Consider the following 22,752-nt stretch of genomic DNA (forward strand, 5'->3'; position numbering starts at 1 on the left):
AAAGCTCGGCTCAGCTCAGCTGCGCGAGGTTGCCGGGAGCCGATGTCTTGTTCGACGTGCTGTGGTTGGTTTTGCGCCGCGCGCGACGAAACGAGTCGGCGCGAGACACGCTGTCATGTCAACGCGCCGTCCACCAGTCCATCCCTGTGAGTCCTGTTTGGCTGGTTGGGTTGGGTTGGGTTGGGTATGCGGGCCGCGCCGCGCGCCGGCCTGCTTGCCTGCTTGCCTGCTTGCCTGCTTGCCTGCTTGCCTGCTTGCCTGCTTGCCTGCTTGCCTGCTTGCCTGGCGTCTTGCTGCTGTCTGTGGTGGCTCTGCAGAGCGCGACTCGACGTGCGGCGCCCTCACGCAAAAACAGGCAGCGCAGTCCACGAGTGCTGTCTCAACATCTCTGAAGGCAAGCTGCTGCGAGAACGCAAGCGCCTCTATCAGCAGTAGTAGGAGGGTGAGAGAGAGTGGGGCGCGGGAAATGCGGAAATGCGGAGGGGCAGGGCAGGGCAAGCGCACAGGACAGGCCAGCATGCTGCGCGACAAAAGCTTGGTGAAGCTTGTTTCGCGCTCATTTCTGCTACGTGGCGATCTCTGATGCTTATTTGCCTGGGCTGCAGGGCGGTTGATGCTTTGAGGTGGGTTAAAAAGGGGAGGGTGGGTTTGCGTTGTCGACACGGCTGTGGGCAGGTGAGAGGCCAGCCACAGGCAGTCGTGGGGAAATGAATGGCTAGCATGAACCGCTCACTACTGCTAAAGCGAGAGAGGAGCTGTCATTTACCACAGCATTTGATGATCCCAAGAAAGGCTTGACATGTACAGTACACATCTAGGTAGAATTATTATTTGACAGGTACCGAACGCTCATCCCCAGCAAAAATGCAAGGCTCAAAAACAATCTAGAGACAAGACACCGACGCTATGCACAATCTCCGTGACGCCAGGCCACAAAACATCCGACTACTTTTCCAAATTAAACCCACCAAACAAATACTCTCCTCACTTCCGCTCTCCGAGCTTCATCATGAGCGTATCGTATGCGGTGACGGTCATCCGCGGTGCATCTGTCTCCCGAATCGTAATCGTTTCCCGCGCCGTCACCGTCTCTCGCAGCGTCGTCGTGGCCGTCTCCTTCACCGTCACCGTTTTGATCTGCGTCATCGTCTCCGTGTATGTTGAGACGCTCGGATCGACGGGGATGATGGTGATGCCCTCGCCGCCGTCGTCATCGGCCGCGGACGATGATGATGGGATAATAGGCGCTGGAGCCGCCGTGGTGCTGCTAGCTGGCGCTTGCGTCGGAGACGTGGGGGGTGCGGTCTCGCGCGATGCCGATGCGCTTGATGCGGAACTCGGGACAGACGACTCTCGCGACGGAGATGCACTCGAGAAAGCTGAAGTCGAAGGGACATTTGTGATGGCTGCTTCTGTGCTTGTGAATGATGGCGTGCTTTGTGTGGTCTTTGAGGAAAACGACTGCGGGAGCTTCTGAGATTCTTGAGTTGCCGGACTGCCATCTGTGCCCGAATCTGCCAGAGAGGAGCTTTGAGCCGTTGCCTCAGGTGTGGGTGCAGGAGTGCTCGATTGCTGAGCTGAGGTGATGGTAGTCATCACAGTCTTGGTCAGGTGCAATGTGCTCTGTGAAGTTTGTGTCGGATCTATCGTAGTTGTCACGTAGACCACGGAATTCGACGCTTCAGGAGATGAATACGTAGACAAAAGACCTGATGAACCCGGTGTGACTGTGGTGAGTATCGTTGTCGTCTTGCGCAGAGCTCCCAGCTGTGACGACTGAACAGGATATAATGTTGTGGCCACGTAGACGGGACCAGATTGCGACACTCTTGCAGGCGTTCCAGTGGGAGTCAAGCTTGCTCGTCCATTTGGTGTCGATATAGGAGGTGTGGAACGCACTGTCGGAGTGGCAAAATTTGCTCCTGAACTCGAGCGAGCGGCATCTGTAGGCGTTGCAGGAAGGCCGCTAGAGAATGTCTTCCTGGTCGCTGTAGAATTCGCAGCTATAGGCGTAGAAAATTGGCTAGGTGTCTTTATCGGCGTCAAGGTTGGTGTACTTGGCGAGCTTGTCGGTGATGAGGGATCAAAGGAGAAACTTGCCGGTGTCGTGGCATTGCTCGATGTGGGGCTTTTAGTGCCTGGTACTGGGTCGTACGTAAACTGTTTGCTGGGTGTGAGGAGTCGCGAGGGAGTTCCCGTGGCATATGTCGTAGGCGTTTGCAATGACGGATTCTGTGTCGAGGTGGTAGTTGGTGTGAGGCCGGAAACTGATGCCTCTGCCCCTTGAAATCCGCCGCTCAGTCCGGGGCTTGGAGTCGACAAATTATAATTTGGTGTTTGGCTAAAAGTGGCTGGTGTACTGACGGAGAAGAACGTGCTGGTTGATGGTTCGGGCGTGGATGGAGGTGTGACTGAAGATATAATAGGAGACGTGATAATATCTTGTATTATTGAGCCATCGCCTGCGACACTGTGTTAGAATGATTGGCTCCGTGTTCCTGCAAAGCATACTTACTCGTCAAAAGGGTCACAGGGACAACGAATGGGATGCCAGTATCGGCCGCATGTACAGACTGGACAGCATTTGTGGTTATTACGCTTTGCGGTGTCGATATGGAGGCGTGAGGATTTGATGTGGAAGTGTTTGCAAATCTAGGAAAGCTGTTCACCTAGGGTCAGCTCGCGTTCCAGGTCGGGTGGGAGATGGTGTCGTACTGAAGTTTTGGGCCGAGTTGGGGGACAGGGCTTGCTGCGGTGGAAGATGCAAATAAAAGGGCCAGGAGAAGCTTCTTGGTACCCAGAGACATGGCAAAGATGTGCGACAATTAGTTAAGGAGAGTAATTTGAGAAACCAGCTCGGAAATTTCCAAAGAAGGGAACAGCACAGCTGATTTGGACAGAAAGGGAAAGAATGATCACTGTTGAAACGCGAGGAAATGGAGCGAACGGAAAAAACGGAGAGAAAGGAAAAGACAGACGGAAGCACAGAGTAAAAGAAAGACCACACGCGCGCAGGTGGAGCCAGAAGACCCGGCGGACTGTTGCATCTGCATTCATCATGCTAGGAATGGGGAGGCGGGTACTTTTCAAGCCGGTCTAGCCGCTGTCTGAACGCGAGCGGACATGCACCTGAGCAGTGGACGGCGGGTATTGTTGGAAGCGCGCCACATGGGGCTCGTTGGAAAGACAGGGGTTGTTTCGATGTCGTGCAATGGCGCGGTAGGTACATGAGACTTAGCCGCCGAGTGTCAAACATTTCGGGTACATTTGGTTTGTGGCGCCATGATTGGCCGGGTCTTGTTCCGTTCGGCTCCCACAGCCTGCTTCGGCATGCCGCATCTTGGATGGTGGGAAAAGAAACGTGAATCTCTATATTTGGACGGCTTGGACGGTTTGGACGGCAGTAGACATAAGGATAGAAAACAGTGTCTCGTGCAGCTTCAGCATCAAGGCCAGCTCACGACCGAATTCCGAATAGACTTGCACTTGGATTTCATCATGCGAAGTAAAGAAAGTGCCAAAGTCGTTGTGTCGCTGGTCGTCATGAGATCCTCGAGTCCTCCTGGATGAGGCATCTCGATTCAGCCTGGAGGTGTGATAAAGGTGATGAAGAAGACGGTCAGGCGAGAACGTCGCGATGGTTTGAGAGGTTTCGATTCGATCTTGATGGAGCCTTTGGTGATGGATCCGTGGATGTCAAGTCTGGATGGTGTTGAGCGGTTCCCGTCGCGACCAGGAAGCCGGTGTGCCTGACGGACACTAGCTCCCGCGGGTCCGTGCGTGTTTACTCCCGTTCCGCAGTCCATCCCCGCAGCCGCAATTTCCTCGCACTCTCTCTCCGACTCTCCGATCCCCGCTCCAGTCTCTACCCCAACCGAAACGTCACCGCGTCTGTCCACTGTTGGTGGTCAGTGGTTGCTGAGCGTTGCGTCGTCGTCTTCTGCTGTCGTTTCTTTCCGTCCTTTCCTGCGTCGTCTGCCGCCGTCATCATGAGTGTCCGCGTCCTGGCACGGATACGCCCCCTGCTCAAGAACGAGCTCGACAAGGACGTTATCGTCACGGCTGAAAATGCCACCGCCGACCAAGACGCGTCTCCCAACGTTGTGCGGATGCCCAATCCCAAGAACGAGTCCGAGGCCTTCAGTTTTCAGTTCCAAAGTGTCTACGACCAGGAGACGACGCAACAGGAGCTGTTTGATAAGGAAGGTAGGGATCCGCAAGGTCCGTTCACCATTCAATGGCGCTGACGGGACCACCTACAGTCTCGCCGACGGTCAAGCATCTTTTCAATGGCTTCGACGTGACCATTTTCGCCTACGGCGTCACTGGCACCGGCAAGACTCACACAATGCGTGGCGGCAAGTCTTTGGCAGACCGAGGAGTGATTCCGCGACTTCTCAGCAGTATATATCGTCGTTGTCGAAAGCTCGAAAAGGACGGAGCCTCCCAGGTGGATGTCGCCGTGAGCTACTACGAAATCTACAACGACCGCGTCTACGACCTTTTCGAGCCCCCGGAGAAGCGCACCGCAGCTGGCCTGCCGATTCGCGATAATAATGGGAAGACCGTCGTGGTTGGTCTCACCGAGAGGCCTTGCACAACTCTCAAGGAATTCGAAAAACTTTACGACGAAGCCAATGTCAACCGCTCCACCTCTGCAACCAAGGTTCGTTTGCCATGTTTCAAATTGGTTCTTGGCTAATCCTGCTGAAGCTCAATGCCCACTCTTCCCGGTCTCATGCTATTCTTTGCGTTACACTAACCCAAACGACTGATACCCATACCCATGTTTCGAGAGCATCGTGCATAGACCTTGCCGGTTCCGAAGACAATCGAAGAACCGACAACAACCGCGAGCGTTTGGTTGAATCTTCTGCCATTAACAAGTCCTTATTCGTGCTAGCGCAGTGCGTTGAGGCCATTAGCAAAAAGCAGCACAGGATACCCTACCGCGAATCCAAAATGACCCGCATTCTATCTCTGGGCCAAAACAATGGCCTGACATTGATGATTTTGAACCTGGCGCCGGTGCGTTCGTATCATTTGGACACCCTGAGTTCTTTGAATTTCGCCAGTCGCACAAAGAAAATCGAGGTCAATGAGGTGGAGAACGAGCCAGTTTTGCATGCCTCCAAAGCATCCTCAAAACCCTACTCTGCCATATCGGGACCTGGTATTCAACGCCAACCTCTGAAGCCGCTCGCGGCAGCGAAAAATGCCGACCTGGCCCAGCCGCAGCAAAAGAAGATTGAGAAGCCGGCCAAATCTTTTGCTGTATTTTCTGACAAACCAAAAGCGGTACCCAAGCCTGCTTCCACCTCATCAACCCAGGCACGACGCCCTGACAATCTCAAACGTGGAGCAACGGACAATGCAACCATGGGGTCGCGGCCCTCCAAAAGGCCGGTGCAGAGTTCGGGATACGGTAAGCAGTCTGCGCCTATGAGCAAAGAAGCCATCGAGGCCATGATCGAGAAGCGAATCGAGGAGAAGTTGGCCGAAAGGGCACTCAACGAGACGTCGACCATTCAAACTCAAGATATCAGTGAGGCCGTGCAAAAGCGGCTCGAGGCCTTGGAGGAACGAGTGGGACGAGAAGACGACGACAGAGGAGAGGGCTTGCACTTTTTGCTCATGGCAAAACAACACCACGTCCGTGGGGAGCATTTGTCCGCTCTCAAAATGTACCAACTCGCTCTACCGCACTTCCCCGAAAATGAGAAACTTGAACAAAAGATTGCGTCTCTAGAGGAGAAGGTCAGGAAAGAGAAGGAGGCAAGACGGTCTCGTCAGACTCCTGAGCCCGATCCATTCCAAGCTCCGGAGCCCGTTCAAGCGGCCGAGCCACCAAAGACACATGGAGATGAGAAGCATGCGGAACCACTGCCCATAGCAGCCCGCACCAACATCCTATCCAAGCAGCCTTTGCGTAGGCCGGCCGTGGACAAGCCAGCTGCAACCAGCGAAAAGCCAGCTACCGCGATTCGACCAGTGTCACGGCCCCTTAGCAAATCCAAGTCCGCAACACGCAAGCTCGAGCCCGAGCCAATTCATCAAGAAGACGAGGAAGATGACGGACGTAACGATGTGGTTGATGACTCGTTTGTACCTGACGACGCTGCTTCGGATGCTGGTTCCGCCTACCAAGAAGACGACAGCTTCGTCTACAAACCCAAGACCGCCAAAACCCGCAAGCCGAAACCGAAAAAGCTCCCTGTATTCCGCGACGACTACCACGCATCCTCTTCCGCCGCTGCTGCCGATCCTCCAGTAACCACGCCCGTCACTTCAACCTCTACAGAGGATGCTTCCAAAGCATACGCCACACCCCGCACCAAACGCTTGCTCGGCATCATCAACACGCGAGACCTGGGTCAGATTCGCATGCTGAAAGGCGTCGGTGCGAAAAAGGCTGAAGCGATTGTCAACTGCCTTTGCGAGATGGACGACGGCGACGAGGGGCGCTGGATCCTGACCGACCTGGAGCAGCTGGCGGGGCTGAAGGGTGTGGGCGTCAAGACGGTCGAGAATATGCGGCAGGGGTTGTTTGCATAGGCCCTTTCCGGTGGGGTTCCTTTTTTGTTGCACGTGTACAGCGATTGTGAGATGATAGATGGGAAAGTCTGAATGATGGAACGAGGATGATATACCAAGGAATGAGAAGGAGAGCTGCGGGGATTTGATTGAGAGAGTGGATTTACAGAGGATGAGGCGTGGAGCGACACTGAAGCGTCGGCATGACCTGATGCATTCATCCATCCGGCATGCATCAACTACTGCCTTCTCGTACTTTTGGAGAGGGAATTGCTTTTACCTTTGCCCTTCTCTTCTCTTTCATTCGTCAAACAAGCAAGCAACACGAGCGGCTGTTCTACGGATTCAGCCTTGCGTAATGCCATCACCTGTGGTCCTTTTAATTCAGACCACTTAATGCTTGAGCATTGTTCACTTCTTGTTTACTGCCTAACGACTCTATGTCAGTGTGTTCTTGGGTTGTGCTGTCTGGTCCAATCTCTCTGTGCAAGGAGGTATCAGCTCTTTTAAAACCCCACGCCTTTGACATCTTGTAAAATACATCTGTTTAGTACGCAGTGGATCGCATGCGCCTAGTCACTTTGCTATTAGGCGGACAAAAGATCACTATCACATTCACTTCACTTCACGAGCCTACATGTTTATTTCCGCTCGACTACTCCTGGACCAGTTCATCTCTCTTCTCACCTACCAGCCTTTAGGCCACAAAGCTCAAACACCATAACTGGCCCGCTACTTCGGTAGCCACTCCACGCCTCGGCCGCCAACACCTATAAAACTCCCTACCAAAAGCAAACGACGCTGCCTAGGAAATACGCAAATCCCCAGGCACCGCAATCAGCCGCACCTCACATCATGGCAGAGCCACAAACACTCGACCCAGTAAGCTCACTCCCCTTCCCACATCTCTCTCACCACACCGACTCACCACAGCCCAGCCATCCCCACTACACCCCTCCCTCTTACCGCCGCCCCCACAGCTCAAAGACCTCGCCGCCCTCGTCGCCGCCCAAGCCGCCCACGCCTCCGCCATCGACGCCATCCTGCTCTCCTTCATCCACGACCGCGGCATCAGCGACTCCGCCGCCGCGCAGATCCCGCTGCTCAGCGCGCGCCTCAACGTCAACCGCTGCCGCCTGCTCGCCGCCCTGCTGGCGCCGCCCTTTTCTCCCACGACGACCACCGACCCCGTCGCCGCGGAGATGAGCATCCCCGACGTGCTGCGCACGCTGGGCTTGATGGACCGCGGCTTCGCGACGCAGCTGGCGCGCCTGCTCGCGCTCGGCAGCGAGGAAGACGCCGACGACGACGACGTCGAAACCGAGCAGCAGCGGCAGCGGCGCCAGCACGCCACGTGGTACACGCTCCAACTCGACGCCATCGCCGCCGCCATCCAGTCAACCATGGCCCGCGAGAGCATCCGGGGTGACTGGCGCATCGACGAGCTGCGCGCCGCCATGGAAATCGACATCGAGGCGTACTGGGAGCAGGACGAGTGGCGCGCGGAGCGGCGCCGGCGCGACCATCCCGTCGGCGCGTATCGCGTCGACAAGTTTTTGAGGACGTTTGTGCATGATGATGATGAGCCGGCGGTTGTGGAGGATTGGGTTAGGCGCGGCGGGCATGTGAGGGATCGGCCCGGGTATTATGGGAATCCGTAGGGGCAGGTGGGGGGATGTGCGGTGGGTGTGCTGGGGAGGGGGACAGGGGAAGGGGGAGGTGGTTTGGTTGTTGGCTTGGATCAACGAATGGTGGATGGATTCTGGATTGGGGGCTTTTTTGAAGCGTGTTTCTTGCTAATGAGAGACCTTGACTCTTGACTGAGTATATTAGCGACCGTCTCGGGCAATAGAAGGAACAAAAGGCGGATCGAATCCAGCTTAATAAGGTCGGAATGACATCTATCTCCGCAATTGTCTTTTCCAGTGTGCTCTGGTCATGCACCTTTCGCCCTTGCTTTTCTTCGCCTAGAGTGCGCAGAGTCTCAGGCACCCAAAACTCAGCCATTCCCGCTCTTTTCAAATACCCTGTCGTTGCAAGCTGGCCAGAGGGCAGTCAGTGCTGCTTATCCTTCCAGCTTTGCCGCCACCATCTTGAGCACCTCCTCCACGCCCTTGCCCACATTCGCCGGATCCTTCGAAACGGTCTGCCACACCTCGCCGTGCCTGGGCTCGCTGAGAACGCACTTGTTAACTACCTCCTCCCTCTTCTCCTCGGTGCCGTGCTGGCACAAAAATCGATAGTACCACGCCCACGTATCGCCCAAGTCGGCATCAAGCAGAATGGCCTTTTCGAACCACGAGGCCGCCTTTTCGAGACGTCGCTCGCCCCAGAAGATGCGCGCCACGCACACAAAGAGCACCGGGTCGTTGTCGACTTTCTTGATGGCTTCCAGACTGCGCGGCTTGCGCTGCGTCCGCGGCTCCAGGTGCCAAATCTTCTCGGCCCACAGTAGTCCGCTGTTGGGCACTTCCTGCAACGCTTGCGCCATGATGCTTTGCGCTGCCGAGATGTTGCCAGCGCGGCGCTCAAGCCGCACCGACTCGGTCCAGAGGTGAGGGTTCTTCTTGACGGCAAGACGCGCGCGGTCCAGGACGGAGCGCGCCTTGACGACGGCACCGGCGCGCTCTTCGAGCCGCGAGAGAAGGAGATAGAGGGGCACGGATTGGGGACAAGCGCGCGTGCCGGCTTGGTAAGCTTCGCGGGCCTGTGGAATTTTGGCGAGTTGCTCGTAGATTTGGCCCTTTTGCATGTGCAGCTTCGGCTCTCTGGGAAAGAGTTGCAGACCTTGGGTGGCCAGGTCGAGCGCTGCATCCAGGTTGCCGAGTTGGCGCTCGTATGCCACAGACCGGTACCACACGCGGTTGGTGCCTGCTTCGCGCCGTGCAACCATGAGCAGTTCCCGCGCCTTGTCGTGGTTTCCGTGCTCGGCTTCCATCTTGACGGCTGCCAGCCAAATGTCTTCGTTGTTGGGATTTTGCCTAAAGGCTCGACTGATGACGTCGCGAGCCTCGTCGATTTGGCCTGCTTGCTCGCGCTCGCGGGCAAAGAGGAGCCAGAGCTCTTGGGCCGCTGGACAAGCCTCGACGGCCTTTTCCAGCAGGTTCCAGAGACCTTCTTTTGTGCCGTGGTTGCGCTCGAGCTGGACAGCTGCCGTCCAGATTGACTTTGACGTTGGGAAGATTCTGAGAGCGTAGGCGTAGATGGCGCGAGCAGTCTCGTATTTGCCTCGTGCAATGCTTCCGCGTGCATCTTCCATGAAGATTTCTTTTCTGTCGTCGTCCTCATCCAGGCCCCAACTGAGAGTTTCCTTGATGATGGCCTGGCAAGAGATGACCATGCCGTCATCTTCGCACTTTTCAGCCTCGGTAATCCATTCCTCGCGCTTCAGCATGGCCGACTCTTTTGCAAGCGATTTGATTCCACGCGCCATGACTTTGAAGACCATGTCTGTCTTGCCCTGCTGCTCTTGCAAGATGGCAGCAGCTCGCCAAATTTCGTGGCTCGTGGGAACAGCTTTGCGGGCCTTGTTGAGTACCAATTCAGCATTATCCACAGTCTCTAAGCGCGCAAGAGCAAGCCAAAGCTCTACTGAAAGAGGGATGATCTCGGTGGCTTTGGCGAGCATGAGACGTGCATCCGCGGGATCCTCTTCCAATGCAATGGCAGACTTCCACAAATCCACACTCTGAGGAACGGCATCCAGAGCCTGCCGCAATACCCTCTTTTTCGCCCTCAGGTCTGTTTCCAAATCTGCGGCTGCTTGCCAGAGACGCGCAGATGTAATGTTGTTCTTGATGGCGTTGGCTGCGATGATTTTGGCATTGTGATTGTCGTTGAGGCGAATGTTTTCCAGCCAACAGTCGACCGACTTGGGGCAATGTTCACAGCCTCTTGCAATAGTGCTTCTCGCCGCCACAATCCTTCCAGCCACCTCTTCAAGACGTGCTGCCGCGATCCAGCCAGGGCCGTGTTTGGGGTTGGTCTTGATGACAGACTCCAAAAGCTCTCGAACGCGCTTGATGTCTCCCACGTTGACTTCTCCCGACTGGATTTCCGTTTTTGACAGACTCGTGAGGTAGCCTTTGGGATCGATACTGGAAGACGTGCCTCCAACTGCCGTCTCGGTCCCTGGTTGTTGCGTTGCCTGGTCCAAACGGACTTGGAGCACCTTTTCACGGGCCGCTCCAATGTCTGCAAAATTGGTCATGGTGCCGTCTGCATTCTCCGACTCGCCGGAGGGTATACTCGTCTCCAGCTGGGACGAGTCGCGCGCTGATGCAATGACGCTGTCCGGCACGGCGTAGAACCTCTGCCTCATGTTTTGCTTCTCCCTCCGGTTCTTGCGCGTCAAGTCTCCAACCTCTGGCAGGCTCGCCCATTCCTCTTCACTGACGCTGCTCAGTGCGCGTTTCAGGTCGGCAAACTGTTGCTGGATTTTGGGATTGTTTCGTTCGTATTCTTCGCGCTCCGCCTTTTCGCGGGCCTCCCTAAACGGATTCAAGGTGTCGGTAGCCTGTCCATGCAAGTTTGATAAACCAAATGCCCCAATTCGACTGGGAACAAGGAAAGGAAGACCAACCTTCGTGCTTTTCTCCGCTTGTCCATGCGGTCGTCCACCTCCTGGTATATCCTGTCGGCCTCGTCATCGTCGCGGTCGTAGGTGCCGCCTGCAAACAAGCCGACTTCGTTCTCGGGATCTTGAAATCGCTCGTCGTCTTCGTCTTCTTCCTTTGCGGGCGCGCCGTAAGCCGTGGGCGGTGCCTGGCCAAGCTGGGCTGCGCGTTTGGCGAGCGCTTCCTTGATCTGCTCCTCCGACGGCCCTTCGCGCGCAGGACCCAAGTCGGAGCGAGTGGTGAAGCCGGTGGCACCACGGCCAAGACCGGCGACGTAGTTTTCTGGCGCAGGCTGGTTGAGAAAGTCCCGGCGACCTGACATGATGTGGCGATGACTGTTGTGATTGTTTGTTGGACTTGAGCCTGGCCAAGGTGGATGAAATGTTAAGCCCTAACCACGAGCCGCTAACCGCATTAGGTGAACAGCTCTACCCCAGCTTCTACCCACGGGATGCAGTCGGCAACAAACCAATATTTCTCCCTCCGTCTGCTTCATGGCAGAACTGCCTCATTCTATCATCATGCACCTACGCTTCAATAATACTTGGGCAATGCACTGCTCTCCACTGAGATGTGTCAGCACCACTAAGCGTTCCGACAGTGCGGGCTTTTTCAGGGCGGCGGCGGGCACGCGCTTACCTTGCAGTACCATGGTCTCCATCATGGAACCACCAAAGCTGTCCCTCGGCGCCCCAGCAAATTTGAACTTTCTACGAGTATCTCTCAAAATTCGACATGGAAGCTCCATGAACGGAACCTCTCGGCCCCTCCCGCCAGCCTCACGCGTCGAGCCCCCGACGCGTCGCCAACTCGCGTCCACGCGGGGTCCTAGTACATAAACTCCAACACTCCGACGTCCACATGGTTTACTTTGAAAGCCCATTACTTCAGCAGCCATTCATCACTCCTTCGTCTTGAGAACAGGCATTGATCACCGCCTGGTTGTCTTCATCCAACCCGCTCCACGTGTCATTCGGCTCGCTGCATTTACAATGCCAGCAGAGCTTACCGAAGGTTCGTTTGCCCTTGCGTATGAGCTGCAACTCACCCAGTCTGCAAAGTACAACCCAAGCTCAACTAACCATGCCCACAGAGGATGTTTTTCAAGCCTGGAACGACGACGTTGCTACACGAAAGCGGCCGGAGCTGGATGAGGCCCCATTGCTTGAGGCTGCTGCATCTGCCGTAGCAGTTTCATCCGCTTCCCAACGCCCCAAGAGCGGCTTCAGCACACCTTCGACACCGGTTGAAGCTCAAAAAGGTTCCGGATACGCAACGCCACGTCAATCAAATGTTGAGATCCGCCAACCACAGCTGGTGTTCCCGGCATCTCACTACGATGGATGGAAGCCACCGATGCCGCCAACGCTTGAGGATGAGTTGGTGGAGGAGTTGCTCTCCGAAGATTGTGATACGGAGTATCAAATGGTCTCTGTGTCGAATTTCCGCATGTATCGGCCGCCCGCGCCTGATCGGAAATTTGCAAATTACGAAGGGGAGATGGAGCCTCTTCACGTCGTCTCGGCCAAGCGGAGCTGCGATTCTCTACTTTTTGATGCGACCATATCTACAAGCCGAGGCGAAAAGTATGTCCAAGGAGTTCCCTTTCAAACATTGGCAATCGATGCCTACAACCCCGATCTCCCAACTGCAGCCGGGCGTATTTCAATTCAATCGATGTCCGCCTCTGATACCAGACTCTGGTATCTCCTGGATGGATCACCATCGCCGGAATATGAGAGATACCACCGCGCATTCCTCTGGGTCGCTGACCTTGCCAAACACGCGGTTGATTACATGAGTGAAAATGACAACGTCACGCTCTCGGATTTTCAGCGCAACTTTTACGTTTGGATCACGAAGCGCCATGGTCGCCAGGGCCCACGTGCAGGTCCAAATCATTTTGAAGCTTGGCTAGCCCAGTTTCAGGGCAAAGATTTCCGCAGTGCCATTGTGGCATATGCTGAATTCATCTGGAAGGAGTGTTCCTCAGTCAACGACACGCTGTGCCGTGAGCCACTCTGGAGGGACATCAACTTCATTCCAGACAAGACATCTCCTCCGGAAGAACAGCAAACAATCGTTACGCCCTTCGTATTCCGAAACTTTGCACACATGCCATTCCATAAGCATCTCGCGATTAAGAGTCCTACAGCTTTGCTGGAGAGGCATGATACGGCCCGCAAACACAAAATGGGCTTTTCTGATGCGAATGCCCACGCAGTTACCAAGTCTCAGACCCAGACAGACCTCAAGGCCAACGCACAGAGCAAAGTCAGCACAGCGGATCTAAAAATCAAAGAAGGCGATTGCGTTGCCATTGAGCCAGATGAAGAGACTCGGTGGAGAGATGGCGCCGAAATGTGGTACGGCTATGTCCAGGGTGTCCAAGGAGAGCGATGCAAAATTCTCTGGCTGTATGAGCCACAGCAGACGATTCTTTCCGAGAGAAAACCCAGTGGGGAGAAAGAGACAGTGAGATATCCATATCCCAACGAACTCTTTCTATCCGACCACTGCAATTGCCGTAGTGCGCCGACTTGGAAGAAAGACATTGTTCGCAAGGTAGCGGTGAACTTCCTGTACGGGCCGACCGCAAATTCCAGGAAGCCAGGGGAGTATTTCGCCCGCCATAAATACAACCGCAACGAGCACTCCTTTCTGAGTTTGAAGGAAGCCGACTTTCGTTGCGCTTGCAAGAAGGGGAACTCACTCATGGATGAAAGCATGCTGAAATACTGCTGTGGCGACGTGGTCTTGGTGCGTCCTGGGCGTTTGACCGACAGCGATGTGGATTCGCAAGACGATGTAGAAGATGATGTGGATTCTGAAGAGGAATCTCAACACCGAATCAGCCGGCAGTCTGGACAAGAGCTCCTGGAACCTGTTGCGGTTGTCAAGTTCATCCCTAAGCGATCCACCATCTCTGTACGCAAGCTTCTGAGGCGTAACAGAGATCTGAAGGATGTCAAGGCTAGGCCGAACGAACTTGTGTGGACAAACGAAATTCACCAAGTGCAGGTCGGCGCTATCTCTGACTCTCACCCACGATGCCATGTCCGCTGGTACCATGAAGACCAGATCACTGCCAACAAGATTCCCGCACCATACAACCGTGATGGTTGTGCAAACTACTGGTACCTATGTTCCCACATTGTCAACCACAATGGCGACGAATATTGGGAACGATTAGACGCCCCTCCGCCTGGTCTGAACCAAGGATGGGATCCGCTTCAAGAGTCAGCCAGGTCACTCAAGGGCCTTGATGTCTTCTGTGGAGGAGGAAACTTCGGTCGTGGGCTTGCTGAGGGCGGGGCTGTGGAGATGACCCATGCTATTGACTGGAGTCGCAACGCAGTGGCCTCTTATCGCACGAACGAGCCGCGAGGCAAAGAAGCGTCCCTGTATTGTGGCTCTGTTAACGACTACCTGGCTCAAGCAATACAGGGCCACAAGAACCACCAAAAGTACGCGAGCAACAACGACATTGATTTCATCGCGGCCGGCAGTCCCTGTCAAGGCTTTTCCAGACTGAACGAGAACAAGTCGAGCGAGCAGTCTCTTCGCAACATCTCCATGGTCGCTTCGGTGGCTGCCTTTATCGACTTTTATCGTCCAAAATACGCTTTGCTGGAGAACGTGGTAACAATGGCACATTCTGACGTCTTCCCCCAGCTACTTTGCTGTCTTGTTGGAATGGGCTATCAGGTCTCGACCTCAATGGTAGATGCATGGTCTCATGGCAGTCCTCAGGCGAGGTCAAGACTGTTCATCTACATCTCAGCACCCGGACTGGCTCACCAGCAACCACCTGCGCTGACCCATTCACATCCACCTCAGTACAATTCAAGAGCAAGAGCTCTGGGCCGGTCTCATGCTAATGATGGAAAATTTGGAGAGCGCGACTTCACGCCCACACCATTCAAGTTTGCTTCGGCGGCTGAAGCCATGGACGACCTTCCTTGGATTGGAGATGGTAGAGTACAGACGTGTATCTCGCATCCCAGCCACAGAAACCTTCAGGTGGAAACGGTCCGTTACCGTCAATTGATCTCCCACATCCCGATCAATCCCCCAGGCTCCTCAGCCATGAGCGCCATCGGGAGCGGCGCAATGCCAGAGCCAGTGAAAGACTGGTACTTGACAAAACGTTCAGATCTGAAGTCTTACAAGGGCTCGAATGCTTACCGCCGTGTCGTTGGTGACGAGCTGACGAACGTCATTACAACCTCGACCAACCAAGCCGACGCAAAAAAATGGGCGGGTGCTCCATTGGAGGCAACATCGTGTGCTCACCATACTCGAGGCTCGTCGCGCTCAGGGGTTTCCCGACCACGAAGTCATCATTGGATCGCCACTTGAGCAGTGGAAAATCGTGGGAAATAGCGTCGCCCGCACCGTGGCGCTGGCTTTGGGTGCGACGCTGCGGGAAGCATGGCTCTCCAGCTCTGAGCAGCATGAAGACCCCAGAACTTGCACTCCTGTCTCCCTCGTCGAATCATGTGCCTCTCCGATCTCAACCGTTGAATCTGCGACTGGCCAACGGAAAGCGAGCCCGAGGCCTAGATCAACAACGCCAATTTGCCGGCAGACTGTTGAATCGACCTTGTCAATCACACAGAGCTCAACATCGCGGGAGACGCGCAAAACGAGATACACGCAAGACACGTTGGAGCTCTCGCAAAAGACCACGACGCGTACTGTGATGAGTGTGCCCAGCAGCAGCTCTACCGAATCTGCTGTTAAGCTTGAGGAGAGTGAGAAGATGGCTGAAATAGTTGATCTGAGCAGCGAATCAGAAACCGAGGAGCACTCTGCTGGTGAAACCCAGTCAACAACTACCACAAGCAGTGGACCTCCAGGAAGCAGAGAGACCTTGATTATCGACCTTTCTGAGGACACGACCGACAGCGAATGTTCTGCGGCGCCCAAACGCAAGTCCAGGTCGTCGTCAAGTGAGCTCAGCCATGACGCTACTGCGAAGCGTCCAAAGAAGGAGCCAGAACCCACCGTCATCGATCTGGCAGACTTGACTGACGAGTCGTCTGAATGATCTGGAATCACGACGACACGCATTCAAGATGGATTTTGGGCGGGCTAGATTGGAGGCGTTCAAGGACAAGAGAAATGGAAATGGAGATCGGAACAGGATAGGATAGGCGTTTCGGGGCCGGAAGGAGAGGGTCTGATTGCATCGTATCAGAGTCCTTGGAGAACGGCGTGTGGGAAAAGTCATTCAAGCATAGGGAGGCGTTCAAAAGTGTCGTAGAGCATGGCATATGCATTCGGCCACGGTGTTCTTCATACAGCAAAGTGGGTATCGAAAGACAAATGGCTCCCACGCACGACTGGTGAGAGCGCGATACACATTCAATCAAGAATTTGAGTCTTCAGGAGGCGTTCAGAACCAACTTTGCCCAAGTAATCAAAAGGAAATGACGAGTTGTGGCACTGACGTTGTGGTGATTCAGGCTACCTCTCCAGCTTTCATTGCAGTTATTCGCATCCGAAGCGACAAATGCCTTGGGTCGAATTGGCTGTGGGGATGGGGACAAAGTAAACCTCATGTAATCAAATTCCTGCTGCCTGTGGATGACGACTCGGTGTGGCGCAGGTACCGTCGTGGCGCTGGTTGCATGCGCCTGGTCTTGGCAGATGAGAGACTGCTTTGACGCTCAATGGAGAAGGGAGGAATTGAATGAAGCGTGAGATGTCTGAAAGAACCGACTTCTAGAACGCTCCCCGAGATGTAGGACGCAGACGTGATGGCAGAGAGTCGGCGGCAAACCGGCGGCAGCTCAGCTCAGCCCCGCGATGCGGATACGTCAGGGAGCGCCGGGTCCCGGTCCGCTGCAGCGGAGTGTGCTGTGCTTGAAACCACGCCCAACGCCCATGCCCAACTCTCTCTCGGTCTCTCGTCTCGCTCACGTCACCGACATCTTTGCGCTCCCTCTGCCAAGTCAATTCACATCCACTGCCAGGCAGACACTCAGCCCTTATACCCCGTCACCCACCCTTCCATTCCGCACCCTCCCCCCACCTCCACCATGAACGTCCTCAAGCTACAGCGCAAGTACCCCCAGTTCGACCAGTCCGAGATCTACTCCCTGAGCGACGCCTTTCGCAAGCTCGACGTCGAAGACAAGGGCTACCTGGATGAGGCGACCGTCATCAAGGCTACCCAGACTGCCGAGAGGCAACCCTACGATGTCGTCAGACAGGCGCTGAAGGAGGTCGAGCTGGACAGCTCGCGGCGCGTCGAGCTCGAAGACTATGTCGATGCAAGTCAACACCTCTGATTTTGCTGTGCCTCTGCTGACAATACTGCTCCAGCTCATTTCCAAATTGCGCCAGTCGTCACCCGCCCAGCAGCGCATGCACACGGGTCCGACGCGCCCGCGCGGCTTGAGCGGCGCTGGTGCGCCCACCTCGCCCACCGTCCTCGGCCACAGGTCGCAAGGAAGCCACGGCGGCGGCAGAATCCAAGTCCAGGGCTCGTCGGCCAACGTTACGCACACCATCAACGAGGATGAGCGCACCGAGTTTACGCGCCACATCAATGCCGTCCTGGCCGGCGACCCGGACATCGGGGACCGCATTCCTTTCCCCACCGACACGTTTGAGATGTTTGACCAGTGCAAGGACGGCCTGGTGCTGGCCAAGCTCATCAACGACAGCGTTCCGGACACGATTGATGAGCGTGTCCTGAACCGCCCGGGCAAGAAGATTTCCCGTCTGAACAACTTCCATATGACCGAGAACAACAACATCGTGATTGAGTCGGCCAAGGGTATTGGATGCTCTGTCGTCAACATTGGTAGCCAGGACATTATCGAGGTGCGCGAGCACTTGATTCTGGGTCTGATTTGGCAGATTATCCGCCGCGGTCTTTTGGGCAAGATCGACATCAAGCTCCACCCCGAGCTGTACAGGCTGCTGGAGGAGGACGAGACGCTGGAGCAGTTCCTGCGCCTGCCCCCTGAGCAGATCCTGCTGCGCTGGTTCAACTACCACCTCAAGAATGCCAAGTGGCATAGAACGTAAGAAATCGTGACTGTATGGCGGGGCCTAGCTGACGATTGTAGTGTCTCCAACTTTTCCACCGACGTCAAGGACGGCGAAAACTACACGGTCCTGCTCAACCAATTGAAGCCCGACATTTGCTCCCGTGCGCCCCTGCAGACGCGCGACCTTCTCCAGCGTGCCGAGCAGGTACTCGACAACGCCGACAGGCTCGACTGCCGCAAGTTCCTGACGCCCACCTCGCTCGTGGCCGGAAACCCCAAGCTCAACCTGGCCTTCGTCGCCAACCTGTTCAACACGCATCCCGGCTTGGACGCCATTACCGAGGAGGAGAAGGCCGAGATTGAAGACTTCGACGCCGAGGGCGAGCGCGAGGCCCGTGTCTTTACGCTGTGGCTCAACTCGCTGGACGTCCAACCCAACGTGCAGTCCTTCTTTGATGACCTGCGCGATGGACGCATCCTTCTGCAGGCCTACGACAAGGTGATTCCGGGCTCAGTCAACTGGCGACACGTCAACAAGCTGCCCCCGTCGGGTGGCGAGATGATGCGCTTCAAGGCCGTCGAAAACACCAACTATGCGGTCGAGCTCGGCAAGCAGCTCGGCTTCTCCCTCGTGGGCATCCAGGGCGCCGACGTGACCGACGGCCAGCGCACGCTGACACTCGGACTGGTGTGGCAGCTGATGCGCCGCGACATCATCAACACGATCTCCGGCCTCGCGCAACGCCTAGGCAAGCGCGACCTGACCGACTCGGACATGGTGAAGTGGGCCAACGACACGGCATCACGAGGCGGGCGGTCCTCCGCGATCCGCAGCTTCAAGGACTCGTCGCTGGGCAAGGGTATCTTCCTGCTCGACGTGCTCAACGGCATGAAGAGCTCGTACGTCGACTACGACCTCGTGGCGGCCGGCCGCACGCCCGACGAGTGCTACGCCAACGCCAAGCTCGCCATCTCCATTGCGCGCAAGATGGGCGCCACCATCTGGCTCGTCCCCGAGGACATTTGCAGTGTGAGAAGCAGGCTCATCACGACGTTCATTGGCAGCTTGATGGCGACGGCGGAGCGCATGGGTTGAGCATTGTCGTTGTCATTGTTGGGCACTTGAAGGGGCGAGCCATGGGCCATGGGCGATGCTTGATATTTCCTTTTTCACTGCTGTTCCCCATTCCCCTTTTTTCTCCATATTTCTTTCTCATCTTTCTTTGTTGAGACGAGAGACGGGATGGACGTCGATGGCAGTGGCAGATGGCAGATGAGTGGTTTAGTGCATGCATGCATGATGGAATGACGGCCGACTGAAAATGCTGGGGAGTGATGATGGGCGGGAGGGAGCACTTTCGACAGACAGACAGCAAGAAAAGCGGACGAAAAGAATGCCATTATCGATTATTAAATGTGGTTTTTTTGTTGCTTGGTGCAGAGGAGAGTGAGGTAACTGTGCGCGTGTGCCAGCCTGATATTATCAATTGACTGAGAAATTGCTTGTTGGGATCGATTGGCGGCGTATTCTCGTCCCTTCCTCCTCCTCCCAGGGTAGGCACCCGCAAGGCACTCACCCTGCTGCTCCGCCACGCCGCGCCACGCCACACAAACAAGCCCACCGCAGTAAACGTACGTACGATATGTAGCGGTTGGGCGGCCAGCTTCCCCCCTGCCCGGCCGTCGCACCAGAAGCTCGGAAAGTGAGGTAGAGCGGCAGACCGCCAGAAAGGGAAAGAGGGTATAGGAGAGGAGGAGGCAAGGCGGGCCCGGTGTTTTGAATGAAATGAATGCGAATGTGCAGCTCGGAGTCTGGATGCGTGCGCCGGGCAAAAAGTTTTCTATTCCTCGATGAGGAGGATGGGAGAGAGAGGCGAAGGAGAAGGAGAAGGAGAAGAGGAAGGGGAGGGAGGACAGTTGATGCGTCAAAGGGGGGGGGAAGGGTTCGTCGCGCGCATCTTGCCTCTCTCTCTCCTCTCTCTCAAGATTCTTTAGCCCGGTCCCCTTTATCTACATGTATCGTCTTTCCCTCTTTTAAGCGCTTGGGATTGTCGTTTCACCGCTCGATCTACAAACCGGCGAATGGGAAGGGAGCGGGGAGAAGGACGCGTCAGTGTTGGAACCGCTGGAGTTCCGCTTTGATGTGTTCGAGCGAGTCTCTTCTGTTCTGTACATGTGTACTGGCGATGGATAAAGTCTCGCTGGTGAGATAGTTGCGGATGGAGTCGTGGTGTTCTCCCTGTCTGTACCTATAAACTCGTTCTGATGCGGGGCGGGTCGTCCGCCTTATGACGGCAACTGACTGCCGACAGACAAGCAGACGGACGGTAGCAGCGGAGTCTTTGGACAATGTTGGAGAGGGTGGACAACAGTGACAGAAGATGGTAGTATAAGCCGGCCGGTCTATCGACAGCGAGCTATTTATCGATTCGCTCAGTCGTACACCACCGCGCAGCAAGTCAGTAGTAAGTAGTAGTCGTCGGTCAGTCAATCAGTCGTACATCAGCCAAAACAAAGCGCCGCCGCCCAGTCTCCAGATCTCCGTCCGTCCGTCCGTCCATCCGTCTGACAATGTACACGCCTAACACGGCAAACAGACGGGAAGGCAGGCCCTCAGTACACGTTCGCCTTGTGCGCCGAATCCACGCCCACGACCTCGACTCTCTCCTCCTCCCCCTTGCCCAGCCCGCTCTCCTCGTCGCCGACCGCCTTCGCCCTGACCGCGCCCTTGCCCTCCGGGTTGAGCCCAATGTCGCTCTCGCCAATCTTATCCGCGACTTCGCGATACGCTGGGACATAATTGACGCACAGGGCATACGACCACGACAAAATGAAGAAAACAACCGGAACGACCATGGCGAAGCCAGTATCATTGCGATTATCAGCGACAGCACCGAGGATGGCCGGGACAGCCGCGCCGCCGCTGACGCCCGCGATGATGAGGCCGGCGCCGCGCTTGGTGTGGCGGCCCAGGCCGCGGATGCCCAGCGCGACGATGGTCGGGAAGCACACGCTCTCGAAGAAGAGCGTCATGTTGAGCATGGCGAGCCCCGTGTTGCCGACCGTGTTGATCGACGCCGCGTTGAACGCCACCACGCCCGTCAGGTACACGAGGAAGACGATGCGCGGCTTGACGAACTTCATTAGTATCGACCCGCTGAACCGCCCGATGGCGAAGCAGCCCTGCGCGATGGCGAGGAAATTTGCTGCTGTTGCGTTCGACGTCCCCGGCCGCGTCTCGGTTACGTAGTTGATGAAGTAGGTTGCGATGGCCACTGCCGAGCGTCAGTATGCCCCCGCAGAAGGTGTGAGGGGGGATCAACGCACCCTGAGCACCCACGTAAAACCACTGCGAGGCCGCCGCGTGGAACAGCTTATACTGTTTCCGAAACGGCTGATCATTCGTCCCGGCATGCGTCTCTTCAGCCTGCAGCGCCATATCGGCGTCCGTGACTTCGGGAATCCGGGCAATGTAAAAGACGGCGGCGAGGCAAAACACAAAGATGCCAATCGCGAGATACACCCACTGGACGCTCTTGAGGCTGTTGCTGTCGTTGCCCGTGTTCTTGAAGAAGACGTGCGACCCCAGCACGGGGCCCACGACGGTGCCGACGGCCTGGACGGCCTGCGCCAGGTTGATGCGCAGCTCGGCGTACTTGGGCGGGCCGCACACGGCCATGAAGGGGTTCGCCGCCGTCTCGAGCGACCCCAGCCCGCTGCCGATGACGACGGTTGCGCCGCAGAAGCCGCCAAACGACTTGTTCAGTCCCGCCGGCCACATGCAGAGCGCGCCGATGCCGTACAGAATCAGGCCCAGCATGAACGTGGCCTTGTAGCCATAGTGCCGCAGCGTGTAGTTGGCAAAGCCCAGAGACGCGAGCGGGTATGCACTGGACGAGAATGAGAAAGGGAAATTTGAAAGGAGTGCATTCTCTTTGGACACATTGAGACTGACCCGAAGTAGGCGCCTTGCAAACCAGACGATCTCGCCCGAGTGATGTGGAGCTGGTTTTGAAAGTGCTTGTTGAGCGTGTCGAGGAGACCATATGCGAAGCCCTGGGCAAGTATGTTAGCCGATCAACCGTTTAAACGGACAGAGAATGCAAAGGCACACACCCATAAAAAGTACAAAATGGTAACAAGGAACAGCGGCATCAACGACTCCCTCACCGTGAGCTCAGAGGCCCGCGTGGGCGTGTCGTTGCCGGCCTTGAGGGCCGTCCTCCTGCGTACGATTGCCTTGAAGCCCATGATGGAGTCGGTTTAGGCCGTAGTGGGCAACAAGAGCAGCATGACCTACCGGCTAGCCAAAAGGGCCAGGCCCCGGGGTGATATAGAGCGGCGGCGCGCAGGGAAGAGGCAGACAGCCAGACGCACGGAACCACCCACCTGCGGCTAGATGCAATGGATGTGCCTACCGGTCGTTGGCGCCAGGGGCCTGATTTGTTCCTCGTCTCTCTTTGCGACTGACTGTCTGACCTCGCTGCGGCTGCCTCTACCCCGCGATTCACGTCAATAGACAATAGCCGCAGGAGTCGGCGGGTGGTCATTTGTTGCCACCACGAGCTCTCTCCACTCGGACGAGCCAGTCCTAC

At 56.1% G+C, this 22,752-nt stretch overlaps 7 protein-coding genes across 7 annotated transcripts; 4 read left to right on the forward strand and 3 right to left on the reverse strand.

The window, feature by feature from the left end:
• Positions 1–1,799: 1,799 nt before the first annotated feature.
• J3D65DRAFT_77278 (uncharacterized protein) lies at positions 1,800–3,044 on the reverse strand. The gene is made up of 5 exons (XM_066804178.1): positions 2,716–3,044; positions 2,516–2,661; positions 2,365–2,462; positions 2,101–2,276; positions 1,800–2,031 (listed from the first exon to the last, which is right to left on the reverse strand). Exons 1-5 carry the CDS (start codon positions 2,805–2,807, stop codon positions 2,004–2,006), a joined length of 540 nt encoding a protein of 179 aa, XP_066652671.1. The 5' UTR covers positions 2,808–3,044; the 3' UTR covers positions 1,800–2,003.
• A 702-nt stretch (positions 3,045–3,746) lies between these two features.
• J3D65DRAFT_77163 (P-loop containing nucleoside triphosphate hydrolase protein) lies at positions 3,747–6,971 on the forward strand. Its single transcript, XM_066804176.1, has 3 exons — positions 3,747–4,206; positions 4,263–4,666; positions 4,714–6,971. Exons 1-3 carry the CDS (start codon positions 3,990–3,992, stop codon positions 6,553–6,555), a joined length of 2,463 nt encoding a protein of 820 aa, XP_066652672.1. The 5' UTR covers positions 3,747–3,989; the 3' UTR covers positions 6,556–6,971.
• A 1-nt stretch (position 6,972) lies between these two features.
• Positions 6,973–8,397, forward strand: J3D65DRAFT_76952 (uncharacterized protein). The gene is made up of 2 exons (XM_066804173.1): positions 6,973–7,416; positions 7,473–8,397. The coding sequence occupies exons 1-2, from the start codon at positions 7,390–7,392 to the stop codon at positions 8,193–8,195; spliced, it is 750 nt and encodes a 249-aa protein (XP_066652673.1). The 5' UTR covers positions 6,973–7,389; the 3' UTR covers positions 8,196–8,397.
• Positions 8,103–11,491, reverse strand: J3D65DRAFT_634954 (putative Pre-mRNA-splicing factor prp1). Its single transcript, XM_066801267.1, has 2 exons — positions 11,117–11,491; positions 8,103–11,024 (listed from the first exon to the last, which is right to left on the reverse strand). Exons 1-2 carry the CDS (start codon positions 11,470–11,472, stop codon positions 8,600–8,602), a joined length of 2,781 nt encoding a protein of 926 aa, XP_066652674.1. The 5' UTR covers positions 11,473–11,491; the 3' UTR covers positions 8,103–8,599.
• Positions 11,492–12,142: 651 nt separating this feature from the next.
• Positions 12,143–16,203, forward strand: J3D65DRAFT_670486 (uncharacterized protein; the record flags this gene model as incomplete). The annotated part of the gene is made up of 3 exons (XM_066803288.1): positions 12,143–12,164; positions 12,244–15,368; positions 15,457–16,203. The coding sequence occupies 3 exons, from the start codon at positions 12,143–12,145 to the stop codon at positions 16,201–16,203; spliced, it is 3,894 nt and encodes a 1,297-aa protein (XP_066652675.1).
• An 806-nt stretch (positions 16,204–17,009) lies between these two features.
• Positions 17,010–19,638, forward strand: J3D65DRAFT_634959 (actin-bundling protein Sac6). Its single transcript, XM_066801268.1, has 3 exons — positions 17,010–17,431; positions 17,484–18,190; positions 18,236–19,638. The coding sequence occupies exons 1-3, from the start codon at positions 17,198–17,200 to the stop codon at positions 19,251–19,253; spliced, it is 1,959 nt and encodes a 652-aa protein (XP_066652676.1). The 5' UTR covers positions 17,010–17,197; the 3' UTR covers positions 19,254–19,638.
• A 932-nt stretch (positions 19,639–20,570) lies between these two features.
• J3D65DRAFT_77040 (major facilitator superfamily domain-containing protein) lies at positions 20,571–22,593 on the reverse strand. The gene is made up of 4 exons (XM_066804175.1): positions 22,274–22,593; positions 22,113–22,213; positions 21,485–22,047; positions 20,571–21,432 (listed from the first exon to the last, which is right to left on the reverse strand). The coding sequence occupies exons 1-4, from the start codon at positions 22,406–22,408 to the stop codon at positions 20,771–20,773; spliced, it is 1,461 nt and encodes a 486-aa protein (XP_066652677.1). The 5' UTR covers positions 22,409–22,593; the 3' UTR covers positions 20,571–20,770.
• Positions 22,594–22,752: the final 159 nt, after the last annotated feature.

This window comes from Phyllosticta citribraziliensis (genome assembly GCF_038025025.1).
Source record: "Phyllosticta citribraziliensis strain CPC 17464 chromosome Unknown J3D65scaffold_10, whole genome shotgun sequence".
NCBI classification, from domain to species: domain Eukaryota; kingdom Fungi; phylum Ascomycota; class Dothideomycetes; order Botryosphaeriales; family Phyllostictaceae; genus Phyllosticta; species Phyllosticta citribraziliensis.